This window comes from Marmota monax, unplaced genomic scaffold, assembly GCF_021218885.2.
Source record: "Marmota monax isolate L192 unplaced genomic scaffold, Marmota_monax_Labrador192_F-V1.1 WCK01_AAM20220418_F8-fsc00011, whole genome shotgun sequence".
Taxonomy (NCBI): domain Eukaryota; kingdom Metazoa; phylum Chordata; class Mammalia; order Rodentia; family Sciuridae; genus Marmota; species Marmota monax.
This window is the reverse complement of record NW_026693082.1, coordinates 2,485,378-2,510,880: the sequence shown is the minus strand read 5'-3', so window position 1 is coordinate 2,510,880 and position 25,503 is coordinate 2,485,378. Positions and strand designations below refer to the sequence as shown.

Sequence of the window (25,503 nt, the reverse complement as noted above, 5' to 3'; positions counted from 1 at the left end):
TCCCTCCCTCCCTCCCTTCCCCTCCCTTTCTCCCTCTTTTTGTTACTGAAGATTGAATTCAGGGGCACTTTCCCACTGAGCTACATCACTTCTTATTTTTTGAGATAGGGTCTTGCTAAGGTGCTGGGGTTGGTCTTGATTTTGGCAATCTGCTCAGCCTCCTGAATTGCTAGGATTGTAGGCTTGTGTTACTGTGCCCAGCTATGTAACTACTTTCTTTTTAACCATTTCTCAGTATTTCCTAACCAAATTATACCATAATTAAAACCATTCTGTTGTTAACATTTAAAATATGTTGGTACATGCACAGATATTTACTTGGCACTACTATCTAGGAGAACTAGGTTGCATTCTGTTAAAAGCATTAATTGAAACTGCCCTTTAAAATATGCTATACTAAGTGACAGCCCCAGTAGTAATGGGTGAGAATGCTCATTTCTCCTCATTCAAGCCAGCTTTGAACAGTAAGTCATTTTAGTAAGTTGCTTTTTATTTTTTCAAAGTGATGGGGAAAATGATTTGTTTTAATTTTTATCTCTCAATTACTTGTCATATATTATTTGGGCATTTGTATTTCTATTCTGAATTGCCTATCTTTTTCCTAGTTTTCGCTTGTCTTCATTTATGTTGTCTTTGCCATGCAGAAGCACTTAATTTTTATGTAGCTGGTCTTTCTGTGTTTTAGATCTGTTCAGTATCATCAGCAATAATAATAGCAATTGCTCATGACCTTTGAATACTTACAGTGTTGTGTTCTAAGCACTTTTAATCCTCATAACAGCCATGTGAGGTAGATACTATTATTAGCCCCAGTTTTTGGATGAGAAACTGTGGCTTAAGGAGGTTCAGTAAATTACCTACGATGTAGATATATTTAGAGATAGAACTGCAAGAACTACAGTACCACTCCAAATAGTGTTGTCCTAGCATCTGCACCTTAAATTGGTATTCTTAAAGGTCTTTTTGATATCAAGATTAAAATTATTATTTACTTATTTTAAATATACCTCTCCAATTAATAACTTTTTACTTGTTCTCCTTTATACGGTAATTTTGCAAAGGAAGATGATATCCTTATTTTACAGGCAGGATAGGCAAAAGTTGAACATTTTCTCATGTTTCCTGACCTTTTGAATCTTGTACAAATCATTGATTTCAAGTCCTTTTTAGTTTTCTTTGGTATGAGAAATTGTTTTCTATTGCATTATGGAAGATTTTCATAGTTTTCAGGTTTCATTTTTTTTAATTTCTAAAATGATTTCTAATGCATAGAACTTAATTTTGTGCAGTCATATCTGTAGCTCTTTTAAAATGTAATTTTTACTTCTCTTTGCTTTGACTTTCCCTAATTTTCCTTCTAAATTATATGTGCATTCATTTAAACAGTATAATTTTAGTCATTCTGGAACTTACTGTGTTCATTGAAGATCTAAAAATTTCCTAAATAGGTAATTTTGTTTCAATGCAATTCATTTAATAATGCATAGGTGTTCTTGTTTAGTTAAGTTAGGTTCACACTGTGCATTAGTACACATATGTTGCCTGGTGGAGTCAGGCTGCCTGGTATGAATCTTGTGCTCTGCCTTTCCTGGTAGTGTAACTTTACTCTTTCTGATCTCAATTTCTAACTGAAAAATAAGGTTACTAACAATATCATATTGTTGTTAAGAGGATCAAACGAGATACTGCCTCTGAAGTTCTTACAGAGTTCTATGATAGGGTTGTGTCATGTCAAAGCCCAGTGCTTGATATTAGCACTATCAGTGTTTCCATTTTATGTCCTCATTTTTATAAGTACAGGGAACATTCATGAAATTATAAAATCTCACAGTTGGAGGACACTCTAGAGATGATCTGGTTTAAATAGATAATTCCTGATATGACATCAAAACCTGACTTCATAGCAGTGTTACCCAGAGGAGGTTTCAAAAGCTCCCAAGTTCTGGGCTTCACCCCTCACCTACTAAATCAAACTCTGGATATATGGCCCAGTAATCAAATAATTAATTAATTAATCAATTATTTTTTACTGGAGATAGAACTCATGGGCACTTTACCATTAAGCTACATCCCCAATCCTTTTTATTTTTGTGTTTTAATTTTGAGTCAGAGTCTTGGTTGCTGAGGGCCTTGCTAACTTACTAAGGCTGGCCTCTAACTTGTTATCTCCTGCTTCAGCCTTCTGAGTTGCTGGGATTTCAGGCATGCACTACCATGCTGGCTTCAGTAAATTTACATTTAATAAACTGTGGCTCTTAAGCAGTTGACTTATTCTTGGCAAATGGTTGTCTAGCTTCTACTTTAAAGCTTACCTTATAGAATAATTGATTCTTATCTTTCCATTATCTACTGTGCAAATGTGTGAGAATAGGTTTTATCCTTTTCTCATGGATCAGTATTTTTTTAAAAATGATTTTCATCTTTATTTTCCTCTAATCCAGTTATAATTTTTAGATGCAAAAGTTTTGTTTTCTTGTACATTACAAATAATATTGCACATTTGTCCTTTTAGTTCTGATAAAATTACTGTTTTAAAATTTGTTATGAAGGTATTAATTCTGAAATAATTCTCTAATTCCATTTATATTTTTAGAGCTTTTTGACAACTACATGCAGCAAGATGCCCATGAATTCTTAAATTACCTACTAAATACAATTGCTGATATTTTACAAGAAGAGAGAAAGCAGGAAAAACAAAATGGTCGTTTACCTAATGGTAATATTGATAGTGAAAATAATAACAGCACACCAGACCCAACGTGGGTACATGAGATTTTTCAGGGAACATTAACTAATGAAACCAGATGTCTTACTTGTGAAACTGTAAGTATATCATTAATTTTTTTATGGGAAAAAATTTTAATTCTTTATGTTAAAAGTTCTTTGAGGATGAGAGTATAGAAGATAAACTTAAAAGCTAAAATTCTCAGGTATAATGTAATGTTAAAGATGTACTTTTAATTGTACGGGAATCTGCTTTTATGTAATGCTGCTTATTAACAGTGAATACCTGAGATGATAGGAGAATACTTGCAGTCTGAAGTGTTTGATTTTGTTTCAGTTTAGGAGGTCAGAAGAACCATGTTGTGGAAATTCTCTTAATTTGAAAGCCATTGGAAACCTAATAGGTCAGGGGGGTAGAGTTATCCATCTCTTAATGATATACATTCTGAGAAAAGCACTGTGTTAATCAGCTTTGTGTTACTATGACCAACATGCTTGACAAGAGGAGTAGAAATTTTATTTTGGGCCCATGATTTCAGAGGTTCAGTCCATGATTGGCCAACTCCATTGCTCTAGGTCTGAGGTGAGACAGAACATCATGGTAGAAGGGTGTAAAAGGAAAGGAACTCAGCTCATGACAGCTGGAAAACACAGAGAGAGAGAGAGAGAGAGAGGAGGAGAGGGAGGAGACAAAATATGATCCGTAAGGACATGTCCCCAGTAACCTACTTCTTCCAGCCATGTCCCACCTGCGTACAGTTACCACCCAGTAATCCATTCAAATTGTTACCCATCAAATGGGTAGGTGTGCCTCAGTATTTGAATAATTAATAGTAGTCTGTGAAGATGTTTTGGGTTAGAGTAAGCATCTCTAGTGATTAGGTTACCATTCATAATCTAATCGTTTCTTGTCTGAGCATTCCTACATTGTCTATCACATGAGCTTATTGGGAGACACCTCATATCCAAACCATAATAGTGGCATTAGGTGACTTTGTCATTGTAGAACATCCTACAGGGTACTTACACAAACTAGATACCATCAGTAAATTATTTGACATGACCTCAAGAGATATGGTAAACACATGGTGTATGAGGCTGCTGCCAGTGTAATAAAGCATACTTTTTTAAAAAATGTTATTTTTTAGTTGTAGTTGGACACAGTACCTTTATTTACTTATTTATTTTTATGTGGTGCTGAGGATTGAACCTAGGGCCTCACACATGCTAGGTGAGCGCTCTACCACTGAGCCACAACCCCAGCCCACAAAACATACTTTTTACAATAACCTTTTCCTGTGGAAAGAAAATACTCTGCATAGTGATTACAACTATAGTAAATACATAAAACAGTAACAAAACTACCATCAAGTGTTCTGTACTGTTTCTAAAACAGCTGACATCACAGTAGGTTTGTTGACAACTAGCATCATCACAAATACATGAATAATGTGTTGTATCACAGTAAGATGGCTATGACATCATTAGGCAATAGAAAATTTTCAGTTCTGTTATAATCTGATGGGACCACCATTCTGCGTATAGCCAGTTGTTGATCAAGATGTTATGTGGCATATGGCTGTATATTAAGTTGTTTTTCCTTTTCCTGTAATTATGTATACTGTATTATTGGGAGAAAAAATGAAGCATATTTTGTACACTTAAGGAGAGGAAGTATCCCTTTTGTTGGATACTTTGTAAAGATGAAGCTTAAAGATTGATCAGATCAGATAACACAGCATCTCATTTTGTTCTTAAACTTGTCATCCAGTTTCTCAACTGTGGAATGACAGATCAGACTCTTTAAATAAAGCATTATCTAATTAATGATTATTGTCTATAATGTAATTTTAATTAATGAAGGACACAATACTAACAAATAAAATTCCCTTTCCTAAACAAAGTCATAGTGGTCAACCTCATTCAAGCCAAGTGTAGGAGGTGTGCCTGAGTGTTTGAATACATTAATAGTAGACTCTGAAGATGTTTTGGGTTAGAGTAAGGATCTCTGGTATAAGCTGGTTTTTATGCTGCAGGCATCAGTTAATTGTGGTAATGACAGCTGGATAGTGTTCGCTGTCGGGAATTATTTGGCTAAATACTCATCTGCATGGACTCTAGTTAGTTTAGCAGGAGTTTTTAGATGTGTTTTGTAAGGAGAAATGTTCCTATAACTGAATTTCAAGCTTTGAGAAGCATAGTGTCAGTCATTAGGATAGTATTTTATTGGAATAATAGGTGTAATCAGGAAATTTGGAAGTATCTTGATGTTTATTTTAATGTAATTTGATTTGTGTTAGAAGATGTCAGAATATGTATCATTCAGTATTGTTCAGAGAAGCAAAATAGTTGAATTTGCTTAGCATGTTAAGACATGCAGTAATGGACAAGGCTAGCAAGGTATATTTGGGGCCCTCTGTATGCCTTTGGGACACTGCCAATGCCCTTAAAAGTATGTTTTGTAGTGTAGGAATGGGAGAGGTTAGAGATGCAACATTTTTGAAGGAGAAAGTTATACCAACCCTTCTCGTTCAAAGAGCTTAACTACTAATGTGACTTGTAAGGCATAGATACTGATCTTTTTGTCCATTCTTCACTAAGTCCTTCTGTAGCCTGCAGATCATTTTACAAGAATTAAGCATCAATTGAGAATATTTCCTCAGAATTAAAATTCATCATTGTACAGATTCAGTAATTGATCATAGTGCCATGTCTCTGTCAAACTAAAATAGAGGGATAGAATCCAGGACCCCTGAAGAGTGACTATCATTTCTTTGTTCAGTATTGAACAAATATTTAAGATCTAACTATGCCAGGTATTCTATAAGTAGTGAATAAGAAGATGATTAAGACATTAACTTTCTGATATCAAGATGCTTGTAATATACTGAAGACCGGCCAATAATAAATAGTTCCTGCACAGTGTTATGGTAAAAGTAAGCGCAAGATGCCCTGTAAGTCAGAAAATGGTAGACCAAATGTACTATGGGAATAGAAAGTGTTTGGAAGGTGAGAGATGGCTTTCTGGAGGAGCTAGTACATGTATTTTACTAATGTGGCAGTTAATGTTTCAGTGGGGAGCAGACTGTCTTCTGAAACTCTATCTTGTATTCTTTGTTCTATGAAGGTTCCTTCTCAGTCTCAATTCTTGGCTTTTCTTTTTCCATTTTTTCTTTAGGTGTTGCTGAGGGTTTCATTGTGGGTTGCTTTTAATGTTGCATTGGACTGTTTATTTTTAATTACCATATGTGCTAATAAATCCCAAGCTCAGTCTCAGATGGAGATCACCGTGTCTTCCCTGAGTTTTGGGCTGGTATCTCCTAATAACTGGATATGACATTAAGATACATTATATTAGCCGAGCAGCTATCAGGTTTCTCTCTACAACCACTTGTAAAAGTGAAATACTGCTTTGCTTGATGACTAGCTGGAATCAACATAATCATAGCCACAAACATAGAACTCAGATATTCCTAGATGATCCAGAGCAGTTTGTCAGTTTTTATGTTATCCTAAAACATAAAAAAAACTTGTCAGTTTTTATGTTATCCTAAAAGTAAACATTTAAAATTCAGACCCCTGAGGCAATATCTGAGAACCTCATTCTGAGAAACAAATTTCTTAAATCCAGGCTTTTTAATATTTATTTCTTTTTAGCCTAGACATAAATCCCTGTCTGAGCTGGCTTTAGCTTCCTCTGCTGTATTATCCCTTGTCACCTTTGAGTTTCCTATTAATTTGGGCTAATTATTTTTCCTTAAATATATCATGTTCCCTTACTGTTTTTGAATTCTTTCTTCCCCTTTCTTTTTCACTGATTTTTTTTCTTTTTGAGATTCAAATCAATTACAGTATTATTCTACTTTGTGTTGTATAGTGGAATAGTATTTTATGTGAGAGTTTAGGTTTCAAGATGAGCTTAATGTAGAAATTAAGTAGAATAAAAACCACTCTTGAAATTCCCTTAAACTATGTATTAATACAGTATACACAGTACCCTGTTTACTGCTGTCTAACTATATCATGTGTACAGCCCTTTAATCACAACTTCATGATACTGAGCTTGTAACATTGATGCTTTTTAAAAAAAGATTTTTAAAAGATAGACACAATATCTTTACTTCACTTGTTTATTTTTATGTGATGCTGAGGATCTAACCCAGTGCCTCACATGTGCAAGGCAAGCACTCTACCACTGAGCTGTAACCCCAGCCTACATTGATGCTTTTTTAAAACAAGAAAACCTTTAATCAACTGAATGTATAGTCAGTATGGATGAGAGGCAGCAGTTAAGGCTCATGTCTCTGATATGCTCACTTGGGGATTAGACTTAAGGGAAAAGATAGTGAAATTTATCTCAAGTTCTGTCCTGTTTTCATTTAAATAGGTAAGAGTAACTTTATAAGATGCTTCACTCATAAAACAAAACTTGTATTAGAGTTTTGGCAGAAATAAAAGGTAGATTATAAATGAAGATTGTAATTTGACCTTTTGGACTAAATTTATTTTCTCAAAAAAGCACTGCAGTTAACATGTCCTTTGTCAAGCATTCTGATTCAGTCTCAGCCTGTTTTTAAAGAAAGATTATATGTAGTATAATTTGTTCCATGCTTTGAAATAATACTAGGATTTTGGAAAGTAATGAAATTTTCCAGCATATTATCCTTTGGTACTAAGAGAATCAGTCACATGTTTACTTTGGTGTTTTTATCTATACAGGTGACAAGGGTTATATATTCATTGTCCTTTTGGATAATCCAAATCAAGTAGTTTGCTTTTGAACTTAAGGAAAAAGAATAATTTCATGTGATTAATAGGATGCTTTAATTCTGTCAACTGGGAACCCGGGATTTCCTAATACTTGAAGAAATCAAAGATAATTGCCTATTTTTACAGATAAGCAGCAAAGATGAAGATTTTTTAGACCTTTCTGTTGACGTGGAACAAAACACATCAATTACTCATTGTTTAAGGTAGAAATTTATTGATTTTTGTTTAAAATATTTTTAAACAAATTTATGATTTTTCTGGTATTCACAAAATAAATTTATTTTGAATTTTATACAGGGGCTTTAGCAACACAGAAACTCTGTGCAGTGAATACAAATATTACTGTGAAGAGTGTCGCAGCAAGCAGGAAGCACATAAACGGTAAGTTGGTGTCTTGGATGTTTTAGTGATTCTTTGGCCATGGGTGTTGGAGATGGGCTTTTCTAGATTAAAGTGATCTTTGAAATTTTACATTGAGTAAAATTTTTAATGTTGTCACAACAGTTAAGGCTCCTTGTGTATTATTAGATAAATGATATTCTACCCAGTCATTGCTTTGGTTATAAACTCTGTAACCTCAGATGATTTTGTATAGTTAATGATTGCATGAAAAATCAAAAACTAGTACACATAAAATGTTTGAAACTTTTTTGATTATTTGTAGACTTTTGTCTCCCTCTGGAGAAAGTGTATCTTGCACTCCATCCAAGTTTCTGCTGTTCTGCGGTAGGATATTGTATGTTCTTCTAGTGTATCATAAAGGCTGGTTTTGGTGTCAAGGAATGTAACCATCACTATCATTGTTACTTTGCTTTTTATTTTGGAGCATTCTCAAACTTAGAGAAAAGCTGTATGAATAATACTAGGAATGCTTTTTCCCCCCCTCACCCTAAATACACCATTTAAAACTATGTTACTGATATTGTGGTTCATGACCCTGGATACTTTAGTAGGTTTTTCCTACCAACAAAGAAGTTTTTCTACATGTTCATTCAAATCAGGAAAGTAATAGACATTCAACTGTTATGCAGGTCTGATTCTAGGATCATAACCTAGTTCATTAATTTCTTATAAAAGCAAGATCTATTCCAGAATCACAAATTACTTTTAAGTTTTCATGTCTCTGTAGTAAATTTGGTAAAGTTTTTGTCTTTTCTTGACTTTAATGATCGTAACCCATAGGTTCATTATTTTATAGAATAGCTCCAATGTTATCATTGCATGATTAGATTCACCTTACAATCATAAGAAACAGAAGTGAGGCTCTACTCTTCTCATTATATCCTGCTAAGCAGCGTACAATTTTGATGTGTGCCATGTTTTGGAGCATCCCTATGTTTGGTGGTTTCCTAGAAGGACTTATAGTTCTCAGTAAATAATCATGCTCACAACCAAGTTTTATCACCATGAAAGGACACACATCACAGTCAGCGAACAGGAAAGTCAGGCAAGCCTCCAAGAGTCATTGTCTCAGGGGAGTCATACAAACACTTATCCTCTAGCATAGCGACATCATGGGAATCTCATTACAGACTCATTGCCTAAGAGATATATTGGGGGCAAGTACCGTGAGTACCCTCTGCCTAGCACACACCAAATTCCAGACTCCCAGAAATAAAATTGTCCAACATAAACCATATTGTTTGTTCAACTTAAAAACTTCAACAAAGCAAAGGAAACAACAGAGTGGAAAGAACCTACAGAATGGGAGAAAATATTTGCCAACTATATATTTGAAAAGTTGTTAAAATCCAGAATATATTAATAATAACTGCAGCTTAATCAAAATAATAATTCAGTTCAAAAATTGATGCAGGACTCAAATAGGCATTTCTTCAAAGAAGATACACAAATGACCAGCAAGGATATGAAAAGATGTTCAACATCATCAGACATCAGGAAAATGCAGATCAGAAACACACAATATACTGCCTCACACCTGTGAGGATGGCCACCATTAAAAAAAAAAAAAAAAAAAGAAAAGAAAGTTTTGGTGAGGATGTGGAGAAGTTGAAACTCATGTGCACTGTTGGTAGGAATGCAAAATTGTACAGCTGCTATGGAAAACAGATTCCTCAACAATTTAAATATATCATTGATGTTTTAAAAGAATTGAAAACAGGCTCTTAAATGATATTTGCACACCCATGTTCATTGTAACATTTAGTCATAATAACCAAAAGGAGAAAGGAACCCAAGGGTCCCTCCCCAGATGAATGGATAAAGAAAATGTGGTATATACATATAGCAGACAATATTCAGCCTTATAAAAGCAAGAAATCTTGTGTTATATGCCATAGCATGGATGAACCTTGAAGACATGCTAAGTGAAACAAGCCAGTCACAAAACTACAAGTACTGTATTTTCCCTTATATGGTATCAAAAGTAGTCAAAGTCTTAGAAAATAGAGTAGTGGTTGCCAGCGGGGTTGCCAGCGGCTAGGGAAGAGGAAAGGGAATAGTTGTTTAGTGTTTGAAAATAAAAAAGTCCTAGCAATATGCTGTGCCACTAATGTTCATATAGTTAGTACTGTGGTACTTAGTGTGCACTTAAATTGTTATGATGATACACCTTACGTTACTTTTTTTTAACCACAATAAAAGTATGCACTCGAAGTACTATGTCACTCAAAAAGGTTCAACCTGAGAACACTGAAAAATGGTTTCTGCAAATGTTACAACACCACAAAATAAATATTACTGATGAAATGAATTTGTTATAGAATAAAATTTGCTTTTATATTGTAGACTCCTGAGGAGACTTATAGAATAAAAGAAATTTAGGTTTTATAAGGTAGCCTTTTCCAGAATGTATTTGCAAATAGGCTCCTTTCTTAAGGAGTTCCCCTTATTTGGTCTCAAGTGCTTTGGAGTGCTTCCTTATCTAATCCTTCCTCTTTGAAGATCAGAACCGCACAATATACTGCCTCACACCCTGGGGCTGATGGAGAAGGGAATTTGGGGGAATTCTGGTAATTTCTTTTCAGCATTCAGAGTCCTTGATGGGTGACTGACAGGTGTTGAGAGGGTGTGAAAGCCTAGCTGCCTTGCTGTGCTTGGGAGAAATCTGAGGTGAAATTCATAGCAGTTCCCTGTAAAACTGAGTGGAAGCTGCCCTCTCTGGGATTTTGCCTGGGATTGAACTCTTCCTCGCCTTCCTTCCCTCCCCAGGGAGCACTAGCATAATTAATAAGTCACAGGCATGTTCCTTTGTCTCTGGATCTGCTTTGGGGGAATATGACCTAAAATAGAGAGGAAATTGTATTTTTATTGTTGTCCATTTCAAAATACTCCAATTTCCCTTGTGATTTTCTGTTTGTCCCATGGTTTATTTAGATGTGTATTGCTTTGTTTGCATATTTGGAGTATATTCTAAATTTTTGTTTGTTTTTATCAGGACATACTCTGTGATGTCAATCTTCTGACATTTATTGAGATGGCTTTTATTGTCCATTAGCTTGGTAAATGTCCTAATTGTATTTGAGAAGAATATGTATTTTACCATTTGGGATAGTGTTCCATAAATGTCAGTTAAATCCATAATTAGGAGTTAATGTCTTCCCTGTGTACACTGATTTTTTGTAAGTGAGAGCAGCCTGTTAAATGCTTTTTATTTTCAACAGATATTTAGTTCTATGAAGATTTTATCTTTTCAGTTCTGATTATATGTATTTGTCTGTTTCTTCTATAAAATTTTGATGTTTTGACATTAATTATATTTTTAAGATTATGTCCTTTTAGTTAATTGACCCTCATTTTTTTTTAAAGCGTCCTTCTTTGTCTCTGGTAATATTCCTTGTCTTGAAGTCTACATTTCTGATATCAGAATAACCAGCATATTATTAATGTTTACCTGGCATATCTTTTTCCATTCTTCTCTTTTTTTAAATATAGTTTTAAATTATAATTAGATATTATCAGGAAAGATTAAATATCTATTGGAGTACAAACTGAATCACATTATTTTAAAGATGTAAAAGCAAGAAAAGGGGTAACTTTATAAATTGTTCATAGAAATTTTAAATAATTATGTGGTGGTAAATAATCTTTTTTGAAGGAACCAATTTAAATAGAAAATTGATTTGTAAGTCAGTTTGCAGATTATAAATTATAAATAATAAAAAGGAAAAAAAATGTTGTTCTTACATTATTTCTTTTTTGCTTTGCTTTGGGTTTTGGGGAATGAACCTAGGGCAAGTGCTTTACCACCAAGCTACACCCATAGTTCTAAAAAATATTACATTCTTGAGATAGTCTTCTTGAAAACAGAGGCAGTGATCAAATGTGCCCTGATATATAACTTCTTTTCATTCAAATTTGAATGGAAGGAAAACAAGAATCCTGTCAATTATTTGGTGTCTTGATGGAATTGGTTTTGAACAAAAAATAACTTCTTTTTTTCTTCTGCTGCAGGATAATAAATTTCACATTCCTAATGTATATATATCCAAATGCTTTTCCATTTTTCTTCCAGAACCATTTAGTATGAGGGAAATTTTATTAGCTATTCTGTCTTCATTTTTAAAATATGACTCCCTAAATATGTGATAATATATTAATATCATTATATAATATGTGATAATATATTAATATAATAATAATGTGACAATCTAATGTTTATCTCTTTGGGTGTTTGGTTTCTTGGTAAGAGTTGATAGTTCTTCTCTGAGAGGAACTCTGCCAAATAATATTCATAGCCTTCATATGTTGTCTGATCAAACATATTATATGTTGTCGTTTAGATTTTTTCTCCCTCTCTCTTTTTGGATTCCCCCGCCCCCATTCTTTAATATCTCTCTCTCTCTCTCTCTCTCTCTCTCTCTCTCTCTCTCTGTCTCTCTCTCTCTCTCTCGTGGTGCTGAGGATTGAACCCAGGGCCTGTACGAGCAAGGCAAGCACTCTACCAACTGAGCCATATCCCCAGCCCTCTTCTTTAATTTCTCAAAGGATATTTTTCATAACCATCAGGCTATGTCCATTCTCTCTCCTTCCTGGTCTTTACTGATCGCCATCAATTAACACTGACATTTATTTTATGTGAAGAAAATTCTTCTGCATCTATACTCCATTGGAAATTTTCAAAGCGTACTTAGTAATTCTGTAAAGATTTTGTTTTAGCAATTCTAACTTGTTTTAATCACATTACTAGATTGTTTTCAAGGAATGGCTAGGTGTGATTTTTGTCCTTTTTAAAAACAGGCAAGATTAAACAGTAAATATTTTTGGAATAATAAATTGCCTACCATATTTAAGATTTGTAGAATGCAGGTTTAATGTATTTTTATGAAATTATTTTCCCCTTCATTAGAGGCAATGACATAATTTCATTTTGAATTATGAAATTTAAAAGTTTGCTCCACTGAACCCATATCAAATTGAGTTCTGCAACATTAGGCAAGTATAGGGGCTGGGGTTGTAGCTGGGTTTGATCCGCAGCACCACATAAAAATAAATAAATAAAATAAAAGCATTGTGTCTGTCTACAACTAAAATTAAAAAATGAAAAAAAAAATAGGCAAGTATCTATCATGTGCTAGACATGTTGTTAGGTCATAGAGAAATAAAAATGAAAGAAAAGGTTTCTGTATGCCAGGAGTTCGGATCTTAGAAAAAGAGAATGAACCATAAGTTTTTTCACCATGTAATCTTGACATTTATAAAGAGTTGATAGAGTAGTGAGGAGTACAATCATTTGTGCTAGAGAGCTTAACTCTAGAGCTGGCCTTAGAATCTAGAATAGACTGTTGTAGATGACATGCCAAGACAGTCTCAGGGGAGAAATAGCATTGGTGCTCATAGCAAAGATCATTAAAATGTAAAGGTAAGCCTGGTTTTACATTTAAAAAACTAAAGTCCTAAATTTCCAGGTAATTTTATTCCCTTTCTAGGATGTATGTCATTATCATTCTTGATATGGAGCTATTTCTTAACTCTGGCATACACCCCTAGTTCAGTGATCTTTAATACTTCTCTTGTTTCATTCTCCTATTGTCAGTCTGTTCTTGCTTTAACTAGATTGATAGAACAAATGGGTTTCAATCTACACTCAGTCCATTGTAATTGGCAGCTTCAAGGAACATGTTTTTCTACCACTGCTCCTAGGCATTATTTTCATTTATTCAGTCTTTTTATATGGGGTCTGTGTTTGAAAAACAGATTTCTCAATGAAGGACTGGTGCCATTCCCTGTTTACGAGCCATATTGAATGTTGTACCAAATTGTTACATGAATTGGTGATGGTGACAATGCAGTTTTCCAATATAAAAGTAATTGGTAGAAATATGTAAAACTGTGTAGTGCTGGACTATTATCTGTAAAGTCGAAATCATAAAGTTTGATATGAACATGGTGGATGTCTCTTGTGAAACTGTATTTTTCATCTTTATTTTAAAAATAGGATGAAAGTTAAAAAACTGCCTATGATTCTAGCTCTACACCTGAAGAGATTTAAATATATGGATCAACTTCATCGATACACAAAACTTTCTTATCGGGTAGTTTTTCCTTTAGAACTCCGTCTGTTTAACACTTCAGGTGATGCAACCAATCCTGACAGAATGTACGACCTTGTTGCTGTTGTGGTTCACTGTGGAAGGTAATTGCCGTTCTGAAGCCATATAGTGAATAGAGCAAACACGTTCAGGATGTTCGTGGATGATTCTAATGGAGAGCTTTTAGACGTTCTTTATTCTTTATAAGACAAGTTTACTTACTTTAAAATGGAGTTTTACATTTTTCCTTAATACTTTGTTATATTAAACTATTGCCTTTATATTATTACTTTAAGGGCACTATGTCTTAACTTAAAGTCTGTCAGTTTTGGGGTTGTGTGTGTGTGTGCGAGCGCGCACGTGTGTGTGTGTGGGGGGGTGTGTGTGTGCACCTGTGCATGTGTGTAGTAGTGGTTCTTGGTAAAATGATGCTGCCTAAATAGATTTTACAAAATAAATAATTTCTCAGGTGAATTGATATGGTGTTCATTTTGTTAATGGTTATGAAAAACATTTAAAATAACTTTGGAAATAATCTTGTTCACTTTTCTGATTTACCAGTGTGAGTAATTATCACTGGCTAATTTAGTGTGCAGTCTTTTTACTCACGCACCTTTCCAACACAACATGGTATACATGTATTCTCTGCATGAAGTAGGAGGAGAGAAGTTTTGGGTTGTTTTTGTTTTTTGTTTTTTTTAAATTTATAACTCAAAAATTCTAGACTAAAGAGGATCATGTAATGAAAACTTGGATTTGGAACACACAGTTTTCAATGACTGCCCACAGTTCCCTTTAATAATTTTTAAAAATAGGATACTCATCATTTTTCCCCTTGGTTTTGGAAAATTTATACTGATGGTTTGATTTTAAAATTGGATGGCATTTAAAACCAGTGTAGGTTTAAGTTTGTTTTAGAAAGAACAGATAATAGATATCTTTTCTAGTTTCTCTATAGAACCTGAAATTTAGGTTATGAAAGTAATATCAGTGAAGTTAATTCATACCAAATTAACTTTTCTTTCTTTTTTTCATTTGTTTTAGTGGTCCCAATCGAGGCCATTATATTGCAATAGTTAAGAGTCATGATTTTTGGTTGTTGTTTGATGACGACATTGTAGAAGTAAGTAGTTTCTTATTTTTATAATTTTTTTAAAAGTTATGTGTATATTTTACTTTTCACATTTTTTTTCTCACAGTTTCTCAATCACATATGGCTGATGATGAATATTAGATAAATGTACAGGTCTTTAGATTGTAAGCTGATTCCTACTTTTTAAATTCATAATGTTCAAGCCTGGAGCTTACGTGGCCAAACAGGTTAATTTTGACTATTTGAGTATAAATGGATTTATACAGTCTGACTTTCGTAATTGACCCTTTTCACTTATTAATATAATATTAATATATTGTGCAATTCGGTTCCATTGTTGCCTATAGTGATAGTAGTAGTTCTTTTCCATTGCTTTGATCTTTTCTATTATATGAATACACCAATTGAGAAATTTGGCCTTTTTTCATTATTAACTATTATTGAGCAAAAGTGCTTTAATCATTCTTGCACAAATCCTTTTTTGGACAATATATACTCAACTTTTCTTGGATTTATATTTGGTCAGATCATTGGAAAATACCATTTTTTAAGTCCAAAATGATTGACAATAGTGTGTTTTATATGATTCAACCTAAACCTAGAGGTATAATTGCAGAATAAAAGGGTAGTTGCATGTTCAGCTTCATAAATGTTGCTAAACATTTTTCCAAAGTGGCTATACTAATTTTACTTTCCCACTAGCCATGTAAGAGAATTCCATTCTCTTACATTATTATTATTATTATTATTATTATTATTATTATTATTATTATTATTAGTCTTGTTAATTTGAGCCATTTCTGGTTGTCCGGAGCTTTTTTATTTCCTGATGTTTTCATTTTTACCTTACAGAAAATAGATGCACAAGCTATTGAAGAATTCTACGGGTTGACATCAGATATCTCAAAGAACTCTGAGTCTGGTTACATCCTTTTCTATCAGTCTCGGGACTGAGGGGGAACCGTGATGAAGAGATAACTTTCTGCCTCATTTCTTCTCTGGTTATTTTGGAAAGGATCAAGCACTGATTTTTCAAGAAAAGAGAAATGCAGGAAGCTCAGGGGGCAGTAGCACACTTTGCACACAATAAAGCAAAGACTCTGGATTAACAAGCCCTTCCTATCATGGTAGTTGATTTATTTGCTCAGGTATCATGCTGTCTGTGCAGTTCCATACAACAAGGAAACGAAATCAGAGATACCAGCTCCTCTTGTAAAACGGCCTTCCAGTTGTTGATATGCATTTTCTCTTTATTAATGCACCAATAATGATTTGAATTCCTTGGGGGTGCGGTAGAAAGAATTGGAATCTGTGCTAGATTGTATTGATGACTTAAGGAGAGGATACTGAACACACTGCACACATGCCTGTGTTTGGTATGTTTAGAAGCATATTCCATGGTCTTTTCAAGCATAAACCAGAAGTACTTTTGGGCCCAACACTTGCAGTTGCCTTCCTGATATAAAAAAAAACTAATAGATAGTAGAATCCAGTGTCAGGAAGACAAATATGTTTTGCTTCTCTGAAGAAGCTTATAATAATATACAGTATATGTATATGTAGGGAACAATTGGTCAAAAGTGGCTTTTTGTTTCCCCAAGGGGAAAGACTGGCTTTGTAATTATAATTTTTTCCTTATTTATTTTACTTAAAACTGGTAGAGTCTTTAAGTATCGTATGAAGTGCCCATGATTCTGTCAGTAAATTTTAGCATATTTTTATTAGTTGTGTCAGCTTAAGTAGCCCTTTAGTTTGTTTCTATTTTTAAAGTGAATTTAAAATTTTATCTGAAATCACTAAGATATCTTGGAAAAATTGCAGTTAGAAAAGGTAAATATTCTTTTTCAGGAGGAACTGATATCTCTGGCTAAATATTTATTCTTTGGTCATAGTTTATAAATCAGTTATTTTATTCTGCTTTAATTTCACTAAAAAACAAAACAAAATAAAACAAAAAACAAAAAAAACACAACTTAAAAATTCCCTGTAGTTCTTGGAATGATAAAAGCAGTTCTGGTGCAGTGGTGATATACCAGTCTTTAGAGTTCTTGAATATTTTAATGTTTCAAGTTGAGCCACACTTGGGAAAAATTCATGTCATTGTAGTTACATTATTTTCAAATGTCTTATATTTTAACTTGGAAAGAAGTGATTATATTCATTGTAACCCTAGAAGCCTGGATAGTAGCTAAAATCCTTTTCAAGATTACATTTTGAAGAAATTGACCCGTGATCCAAAAAACAAGTCTCCTCCCCACAACCTTACAAATCTGAGTCTTCAGAAATGAAAATTTGTTTACGATCATTCTATTGAGGGTTTTAAATAGTAATAAATGTAATGTAAAATGTATGTAAACCATTGCAGTTGGCATTTTTCCATGCATCGGTAAGTTGTCTTACATTGGCTAAATGTAACTGCAGGAAACAATTGAAAATTATATTCAAAATAATAGTAATCAGGCATTTGATTTTTTTAAAATTTAATTCTTTTCAGCCATAAATTTTTTTAAAATTCTCTAAATTTTTTAAAGTTATTTTACTAAAATTGTTGACTATGGAAAAACAAACAACAAAAGAGAGTGGTTTTTGTGCTGCTATTTTAACAGTTATTATCTGTATCTTTCAGCTCAGGAAATGACTTCACCTATTCATCCCATAAACAGATCTTTAACAGGGTCACTTAGCTAATTGGGTTGCTTAGACAGATGTGCTGGAAGAAAACTATGATATTTAATATTTAGTATTCATACTAAATATCAATATTTTGACAAATTCGTTTTTAAGATGCAGTTTCTAATGCCTTACCCTGGCTGGAGTAGTTTTATACAAATTATATATATAGCCTGCCTGGTCTACTGACACTGCACAGAGAATCACAACCAAGAATGTGAGGAAAGTCTGAGCAGTGGAAGTGCTTATATTTTGAGGGCTTAAACCAAATTCTCTTGGGACTTAAAACTGTACTTTTGCAGTTTTCCTGTACAGAGAAAAAGGGTAAAGTGAAGCAGAGTTAGTTTTACCACCAGCTAGGACACAACATGTGTGAGAAAGATAGATGAAGTCATTTGCATAAAGGTACAGCATCGAAATATTGTGTTGTGTTTGCTTTTGTGTCTTGGGATTATTTAAAAAAAAAAAAAAAAAAAGCAGGAAAAACCAAGCTAAATTTTATAGTAGCAAGGTCTAGCATTTGTGTTGGGTTCCATGGTAGTCACATACTTTTTTCACATTTACACCGTTTTTCATAGTATGATTTGTCAGGGGAGGGAGTGTGGGGTGATGGTTCTAAATTTACTTTTTATTCTCGGTGCAGCTGGATCTAAGTAAAATGTTTTGAAGCTTATCAGAAACTCAGTATACTTCAAAAAACGTTTAGGGTTAAGATTGGGGGGAGAAAGAATAAAGATATATATAGTAAGTAAGAAAAGTGACCCACCTAGAAAGCAATTTGAGTTTGTTGGTTGGCTGTGATTAAAATGAGGGGCAGGTTCAAGCTGTAAATGGGGCTAATTGCTATATAACTATGTACATGTTTGTTGGGATAGCTGTCCCATATTTTGTATATTGGAATAAAAATTTCTATAAATTATAACTAAAAGTAAATATTCTAAATTAAGTCCCACTTCCAAGTCATATGGTTTCTGTCTTAGAAATTTTACTTTTAGAAGTACTTTTAAGACAGGAACCAGAAGGCTTTAGGAAAAGGGAAGGAAATGTACTATATATGGGTCTTGTGGCCTCTAACCATCAGTATAGGGTTTTTTTCTTTCTTTGATGGCAGTAGAAAGACCTCATTTTCATAACATACTACCCTTGATACTTTCTTTAAAGATGACTTTCATTAAAGATTGTCTCATGAGGTGTTTGGCTAGGAGCTGGGAGGCTAAGGCGCTTGGATCCTGGCTCTTCAGTGAACATAACTGTGTGACCTTGGGCAAGTCACTTAACCTCTTTGTGCTTCAGTCTCCCTGTCTTGTAAAATGGGAGTAATACCTACCTCACAGGGTTGTTGTGGGGATTAATTAGAGATAATGTCTGTAAAGCATTTAAGGTTCTTGAAGAAGGCGCTATATAAATACAAAATAATATCTATTAAAGTTGGTTTATTTGTGCTTGTGGGTTTTTAAGTGTGTTTTTTCCTTTTTGCCTGAAATATATTTTTGCAAATTAGAAATACACACTTTGGAAGTTGTGATACTCCTTTTACAAAAATTATTACTTTTTTGTTATCCGAAGAGATTTTTCCCACAGCATCGTGTGTATGTAAAACAATGTTCTGTATGTGCCTGTGTTTAATTAAGCTGGTCGTCTTTCTGTTGTATGACAAAATACCAGACCATGATGGCATAGTATGTGCTAGAAGAGCTGCTTACCTGGTGGCAGCCAGGAAGCAAAAAAATGGAGGGTAAGGGGCCAGGGTTCCAATATCTCCGTCACCAGCATGCCCCCAACAACACAGCTTCCTCCCACCAGCCTCCACCTCCTTAAATTCACCACCTCCCAGTAGCCGCACAGGCTGGTGTCTGTGCCTTCAACACTTGGACTTTCGGATTGAAACTATAATCCTTACATTTGTTTTGGCGTGTCTTTTGAAAAATCCCAAATTTAAATTTTTATATTTAGAATCGTATTTCTTGGACAATAAATACCTTATAGGTCATCACTTGTACTCCTCCTCCTCCTAACAGTTTGTTCTATAAAATCTGTTCAACCTGCCCTTTTTACTTTTTAATAACTTGGATTTTTTTACTTATGTTGTCATTTTGTAGTTCATCCTTCATTTTCTCGGAGCACCCTGTGTTCTCAGCTGACTTTCGTATGGTAGGGTGTTCACCTCATTCTTGGGAGCCCTGTTCTGAAAGCCCTCCTGTTTATTCAGATCTCCAAGAATGTTTTCAGAATAAACACAGCAACACGAGAACTAGACTCTCCGTCAGGACCCAAGATGACATTCTCTTTTTGTCATATTTCACATTGAACTTGTAGTAAATGAAGTCCAGTGTATCCAAGAGTTCTTTATGGACTGGTGAAAAGCCAAGACTGCCCATCCCCCATGCCTTTTTCAGGTTCCTTTGTTTCTGTCCATGTTAACATTTTAAGGTTCTTCCACCTCTTCTTGTTCATATACTGTCCCTCACCCCACCCCCGCCCTGTGGAGGAGTGTTTCCAGAGCTGCTGAAGTAACCCATTATTTTTGAGTTACTTATGTGAGTGGCCATACTTGGCATTGGACTTCTTTGGATGTTAATCTCAACAGCAATATCTCTGAGGAGGTGATATCCTCATTTTACAAAAGAAGAATCTATGGCTCTTCAGAAGTACTCATTTTTCCAAAGTCACTCAACTGGGAAACTGGGTACTAAATTAACTTCAGTGCCCAAGTTTTTAGCCCTAGCTAGCATTGTTGAAGGATTTTTTTTTTCTTAATTACGCCAACATAATTGCAATTTTAACATTTTTTTTTCCTTTTTTTATACCAGGGATTGACCCAGGGGTGTTTTACCACTGAGCCACATCCCCAACTCTTTTCTGCATTTTGAAACAGGGTCTCACTGAGTTGCTTAGCACTTCCCTTTTTCTGAGGCTTGTTTTGAACTCGTGATCCTCCTACTTCAGCCCCCTGAGCCTTTGGGATTACAGGTGTGCACCACTGCACCTGGCACCATTTTAACCATTTTTAATTGTGCAATTAAGTGAGAGTACAGACACCATATTGCATATCTTTCACCACTGCATTCCCAGAACTCTTCATCCTCCCAAATAGGAACTATACCCATTAAGCAGTAATTCTTCATTCTTCCCAATCCCCCAAGCGTCTGGTAACCTGCATTTTACCATGTGTATTTGTGAATTTGATTGTTTTGGCTACTTCATATAGGTGGAATTATGCAATATTTGTCTTGTGGATGGCTTATTAGCATAATATTTTCAAGGTTTATGTTGTAGCCTGTTCCAGAATTTCCTATTTAAGCTTGAATAATATCCCATTGTCTCTGTATACCATATATTTTGTCTATTCATTTATCCCTTGACAATATTTGAGTTGTTTTCACTGGTTGTTTCTACCGTCTGCCACTGTGACTAATAAGTGCTGTAACCATTGATATTGCAAGTAGCTGTTTGAACCTCTGATATCAGTTCTAGGCATATACCTAGGAATTGCAGCCTATGTGGAATTGTACCTTCAACTTTTTGAGTAACAACCACACTGTTGTACCGTTTTACGTTTCTACAGCAGTGCATCCGCATTCCAGTTTCTCCACATCCTAACACTTGTTATTTCTGTTTGTTTGATGAATTGCCATCCTATCAGGTGTGAGCGATGTGATCTCACTGTGATCTGTCTAGTAATATTGAGTATCTTTTCATGTGCCTATTGATTATTTATGCAGTATTGAAGAAATGGCTGTATGAGTATTTTGTACTTTTCAGCTACAAAGTTTAAAAGCATTTTCTCCACTTTTGAGAGTTGTCTTTTTAGTCTCTTCATAAATAGCATCCTTTGATGAACAAAAATTTTAAATTTTGATGCAGTCCAATTTGATCTTTCTAGGATTTTGAGGTCAGAGCTAATAAGTAAGTACCCAATTCAGTGTCATGAAGATTGTGCCCTATTTTCCCTAAGAGTTTAATAGTCTTAGCTCATTTCCAGGTCTTTGATAGGGATTTCATTGAATCTCTAGATTGCTTTGGGTAATCATCTGAACACATTAAATCTCCCAGCCCATTGAACACTGGATGTCTTCATTTATTTATATTTTCTTTATACTTCTTTCAGCAATGTTTTGTAGGGTTTAGTGTACAAGACTTTTACTTCCTTGGTTAAATTTATTCTTAAGTGTTTTATTATTTCATCCACATTTTTTTGTTATTTTTTGATGCTAGTGTAAATTGGATTGTTTTCTTAATTTTTTTGATTGTTCATTGTTAGTCTATACAACTATAACTGATTTTCATGTATTGATTTTGTATCTTGCAACTTTGTAGAATTTATTAGCTGTAACAGTTTTTTTTTTTTTTTTTGCCTTTTCCCATGTGTGTGTGTGTGTATGTGTGTGTAAAATCTTTAGGGTTTTCCAAAATAAGCTTTTGTTACGTGCAGACAGATATTTCTTTTTTTTCTGATTTGGATGCCTTTTATTTTATTTTCTTGCCTAATTGCTCTTGCTAGAATTTCCTATATTACACTGAATAGAAATAGTGAATGTGATTTTCTTGTTTTGTTCTTGTTCTTAGAGGAGAAGCTTTCAGTCTTTCACCAGTGAGTGTGATGTTAGCTATGTGTTTTTCACATATGGCTTTTATGACGTTAAAGATATTTTCTTCTATCCCAGTTTGTGTGTTTTTATTGAGAAAAGGTTTTGAATCTTGTCAAATGTCCTTTCTGTATCAGTTGAGATGATCATCCCCCCCATCGTTATATCATTGTGGTATGTTATAGTGGTTGTGACCTGCTGAACCATCCTTCCATTCCTAGAATAAATCCCACTTTATTGCCATGTATAATTTTTTAGTAGGTTGGTGAATTTGGTTTGCTAGTATTTTGTTGATAATTTTTCCATCACTATTGATCAGGGATCTTGGGCTGTGGTTTCCTTTTAGTGTCTTTATCTTTGTTATCAGAGTAATGCTGGCCTTATAGAATGAGTTAGGAAGTATTTCCCCTGTAGCTTTTTGGAAGAATATGAAACTGTCAGAAGATTTGTACTTGATAACTAATACTTATATGCTTACTCTAGCTCATTATTAATAAATTTGAGGCACAGTTTTTGCTCTTGAGGAATTTATCATCTGAAAGGGAGTCAAAGGAAAAATCAGCTGTATAAATTAGCATATATACAACCAACATAATAGGTAGGAAATGTGGGTTAGGACAGTGTCATTGATACTTAAGAGAAGTACAGATTGCTAAGCCCATAAAGGGAATCTGGAAGTTAAAAATAGTCAAAGGGACTGGCAATACTAAGTATAATGAGAATTTGAAAATATTAACTTATGATTGTTTCTGTTTGATAATAGAATTTCAATTTATAAGCCTGCTTCAAACTAATTTTTCCTAACAAAAAGCTCCAAATTCTTTATAGGAATCCTCACTTGGCAGCCACTGTAGAGTTCTCATTCCTAGCAGACAGTCCTATGCTCTTGTACATTTTACCCATTTATTATAATTCACCGTAACAGTGGGTTCCTTTTTAAACATTTCCTCACCCATTGTCAGTGATTTTCTGTATGATATGGTAGAAAACTTAGTGGAAAAAAGTTCTCATATCTTCTGCTTGTGTTCAATAAGCAGAAGTATCTTTTAAGGTCAAGAAAAATAGTCCTGCCCCACTAATTTTATGAGCCGTTCTTAAATCTGAATAATTGGTAAAATGTTTCAGTTACTGAGAGCCATCCCCAAAGATTTTGATTCACTGGAGATGAGGAATCTTGTTTTCAAAAGCTCACAGGGGATTGTAATCTGCTTCTTGGGTTAAAACTCACCTGGAGCTCTCCACGTTTCTATAGTCACTGCCGGTCAATCAGAGTTGCGCTGTTACAAGAGAGTTGTCACAAAATGGAACCACTTAAGGAAAGGTCAAGGGAAACTTAAGGTAGTGGGGGGTGTGACATGTTTGCACATACAACATTTCAAGAGTTACCATCCTGGGGGATGGTTTGCTTCTATTCCTGAATTGGGGCAGCATTGGAAAGGGCAGAGAGGTATATACCATGTACCAGGAAGAGCTTTCTGAGAGGTGCTGATATGGCTAAAACATGAAGTGTCATACTGATGCCATTGGTCCTTCTTGACTGGCTAGAAGGTTGTGCCAAAAAACCTTACGCTTCTTCCCAGATGAAGCAGCCAAGATTGGGGGACACACCCAAGGTCATTGGTATCGAAGAGTGGGTATCTGGGCCCATATTTTCTGTTCACAGGACTTAGATTCAGTTCTACATCATGCTTCCCTTTATTCGAGTGTAAAAAAAAATAGTTGAGTGTAGAATGCTATAATGGACTGTAGGGAGAATGTAGGTTATCAGGATGGGAAATGTTCCATCATCTGTCTAAAAAAGTGGGAGGTGGGCTGAACAAAGTGACAGTAGTTGAGTTTATATTGCCTTCAGTTTGAGCTATATTGCCTTCAGTTTGGTTATCAGTGGAATTACTAGTCTTCACCCACTCTGCATGAATAAAACTCTTTGACCCATTTCTTAAAATACTTGCCTTGAAGAACATTCTGGTTGTTTAGGTTGAGGAACCCCTTGAGTTGTGGCCCACTAAGTGATGATAGAATGGTGTGGAAAGCAGACTTAAAAATTGGGCATCAGTGGAATGGGTTATTAGATGTCATCACAGAAGCCTTCAAAAATATCAATTTGACTATATATTACTCATTTCCCAAATCACCATTTGTTGCACTTTCATTAACTTTATCTGTGGAGCAAAAATTTTTTTTAAAAAAATTTTTTAACCCTCTATTCCCCCCGGATACAATCCTATCATGAACACAAAGTGTGAACATTGGTGTTGGATTTCTACACATTTGCTACACTCTATTTTGTGTATTAGAAATGCTTTGAAATTATATTAATTTACCTCACTGGTCATAAGTTTCAAATGAGATGAGGTTTATGTTCCTATGCCAAAGCAGGCAAGGGTGGAGAGGTTTGCACTTATGGAAGATACCCCTGAGCTGTGGTACAGAGAGGAGCTTGGAAGGGGCCAGGGTGGGTCTCACAGTGAGACCTCACAGTGGCAGGACTTGACCATCTGCTGGCCAGCTGGGGATGACTTCTTTAGTTTGCATGACTGGGTAGAAAGAGAATTCTTTTTCTGAGAATCCAGGAATAGGATCAGGTTTAAGGGTTGGAGCATGAGTATTCCATGGTAGAGATGTACAAACATTTGCCTTAGGTAAGTAAGTACATCTTGCCTAGCAATTCTGGCATGTCTAGCCATGATGGCATGTGAGTGACTGCAATTCGCATGCTCAGACTCCACCTATTAGCCTCCATCCCACATACCACAAGTACAAAAGTTTCTCATGAGAATTTGATATCAGGTAGAGTTAACAAAGTCTGCAGTGACATGAAACATTTAATAATTGAGGACAGATGCTAAAACTAAATTAGGCTCATGTTGAAGAACACTGGGTAGTTTTTAGATATATAGCATGTGAAAGGGATTGTTAAGTCATTGCAAGGAATATAAAGGTGACTAAGACTATTACTGTTTTCATGGAGTTTATGGTAGAGTATATATTTTTTAAAAAAAGCCAGATATGCCTAGCACGGTGGCCCATGCTTGTAATCTCAGTGGCTCAAGAGGCTGAGGCAGGAGGATCGCGAGTTCAAAGCCAGCCTCAGCAAAAGCGAGGTGCTAAGCAACTCAGTGAGACCCTGTCTCTAAATAAAATACAAAATAGGGCTGGGATGTGGCTC

The 25,503-nt window shown here is 34.7% G+C and overlaps 1 protein-coding gene across 3 annotated transcripts in view; it reads left to right on the top strand.

Moving 5' to 3' along the window:
* Usp12 (ubiquitin specific peptidase 12) overlaps positions 1-19,190 on the top strand; it is an 84,544-nt gene extending 65,354 nt beyond the window's left edge. For all 3 annotated transcript variants that reach the window (XM_046454156.1, XM_046454157.2, XM_058582502.1), the window contains 6 exons: positions 2,594-2,823; positions 7,621-7,697; positions 7,792-7,875; positions 13,892-14,089; positions 15,030-15,108; positions 15,931-19,190. In XM_046454156.1, the coding sequence (XP_046310112.1) occupies positions 2,594-2,823; positions 7,621-7,697; positions 7,792-7,875; positions 13,892-14,089; positions 15,030-15,108; positions 15,931-16,032 (770 nt within the window). In that variant the 3' untranslated portion in view covers positions 16,033-19,190. The remainder of the gene's footprint in view (positions 1-2,593; positions 2,824-7,620; positions 7,698-7,791; positions 7,876-13,891; positions 14,090-15,029; positions 15,109-15,930) is intronic.
* Positions 19,191-25,503: the final 6,313 nt, after the last annotated feature.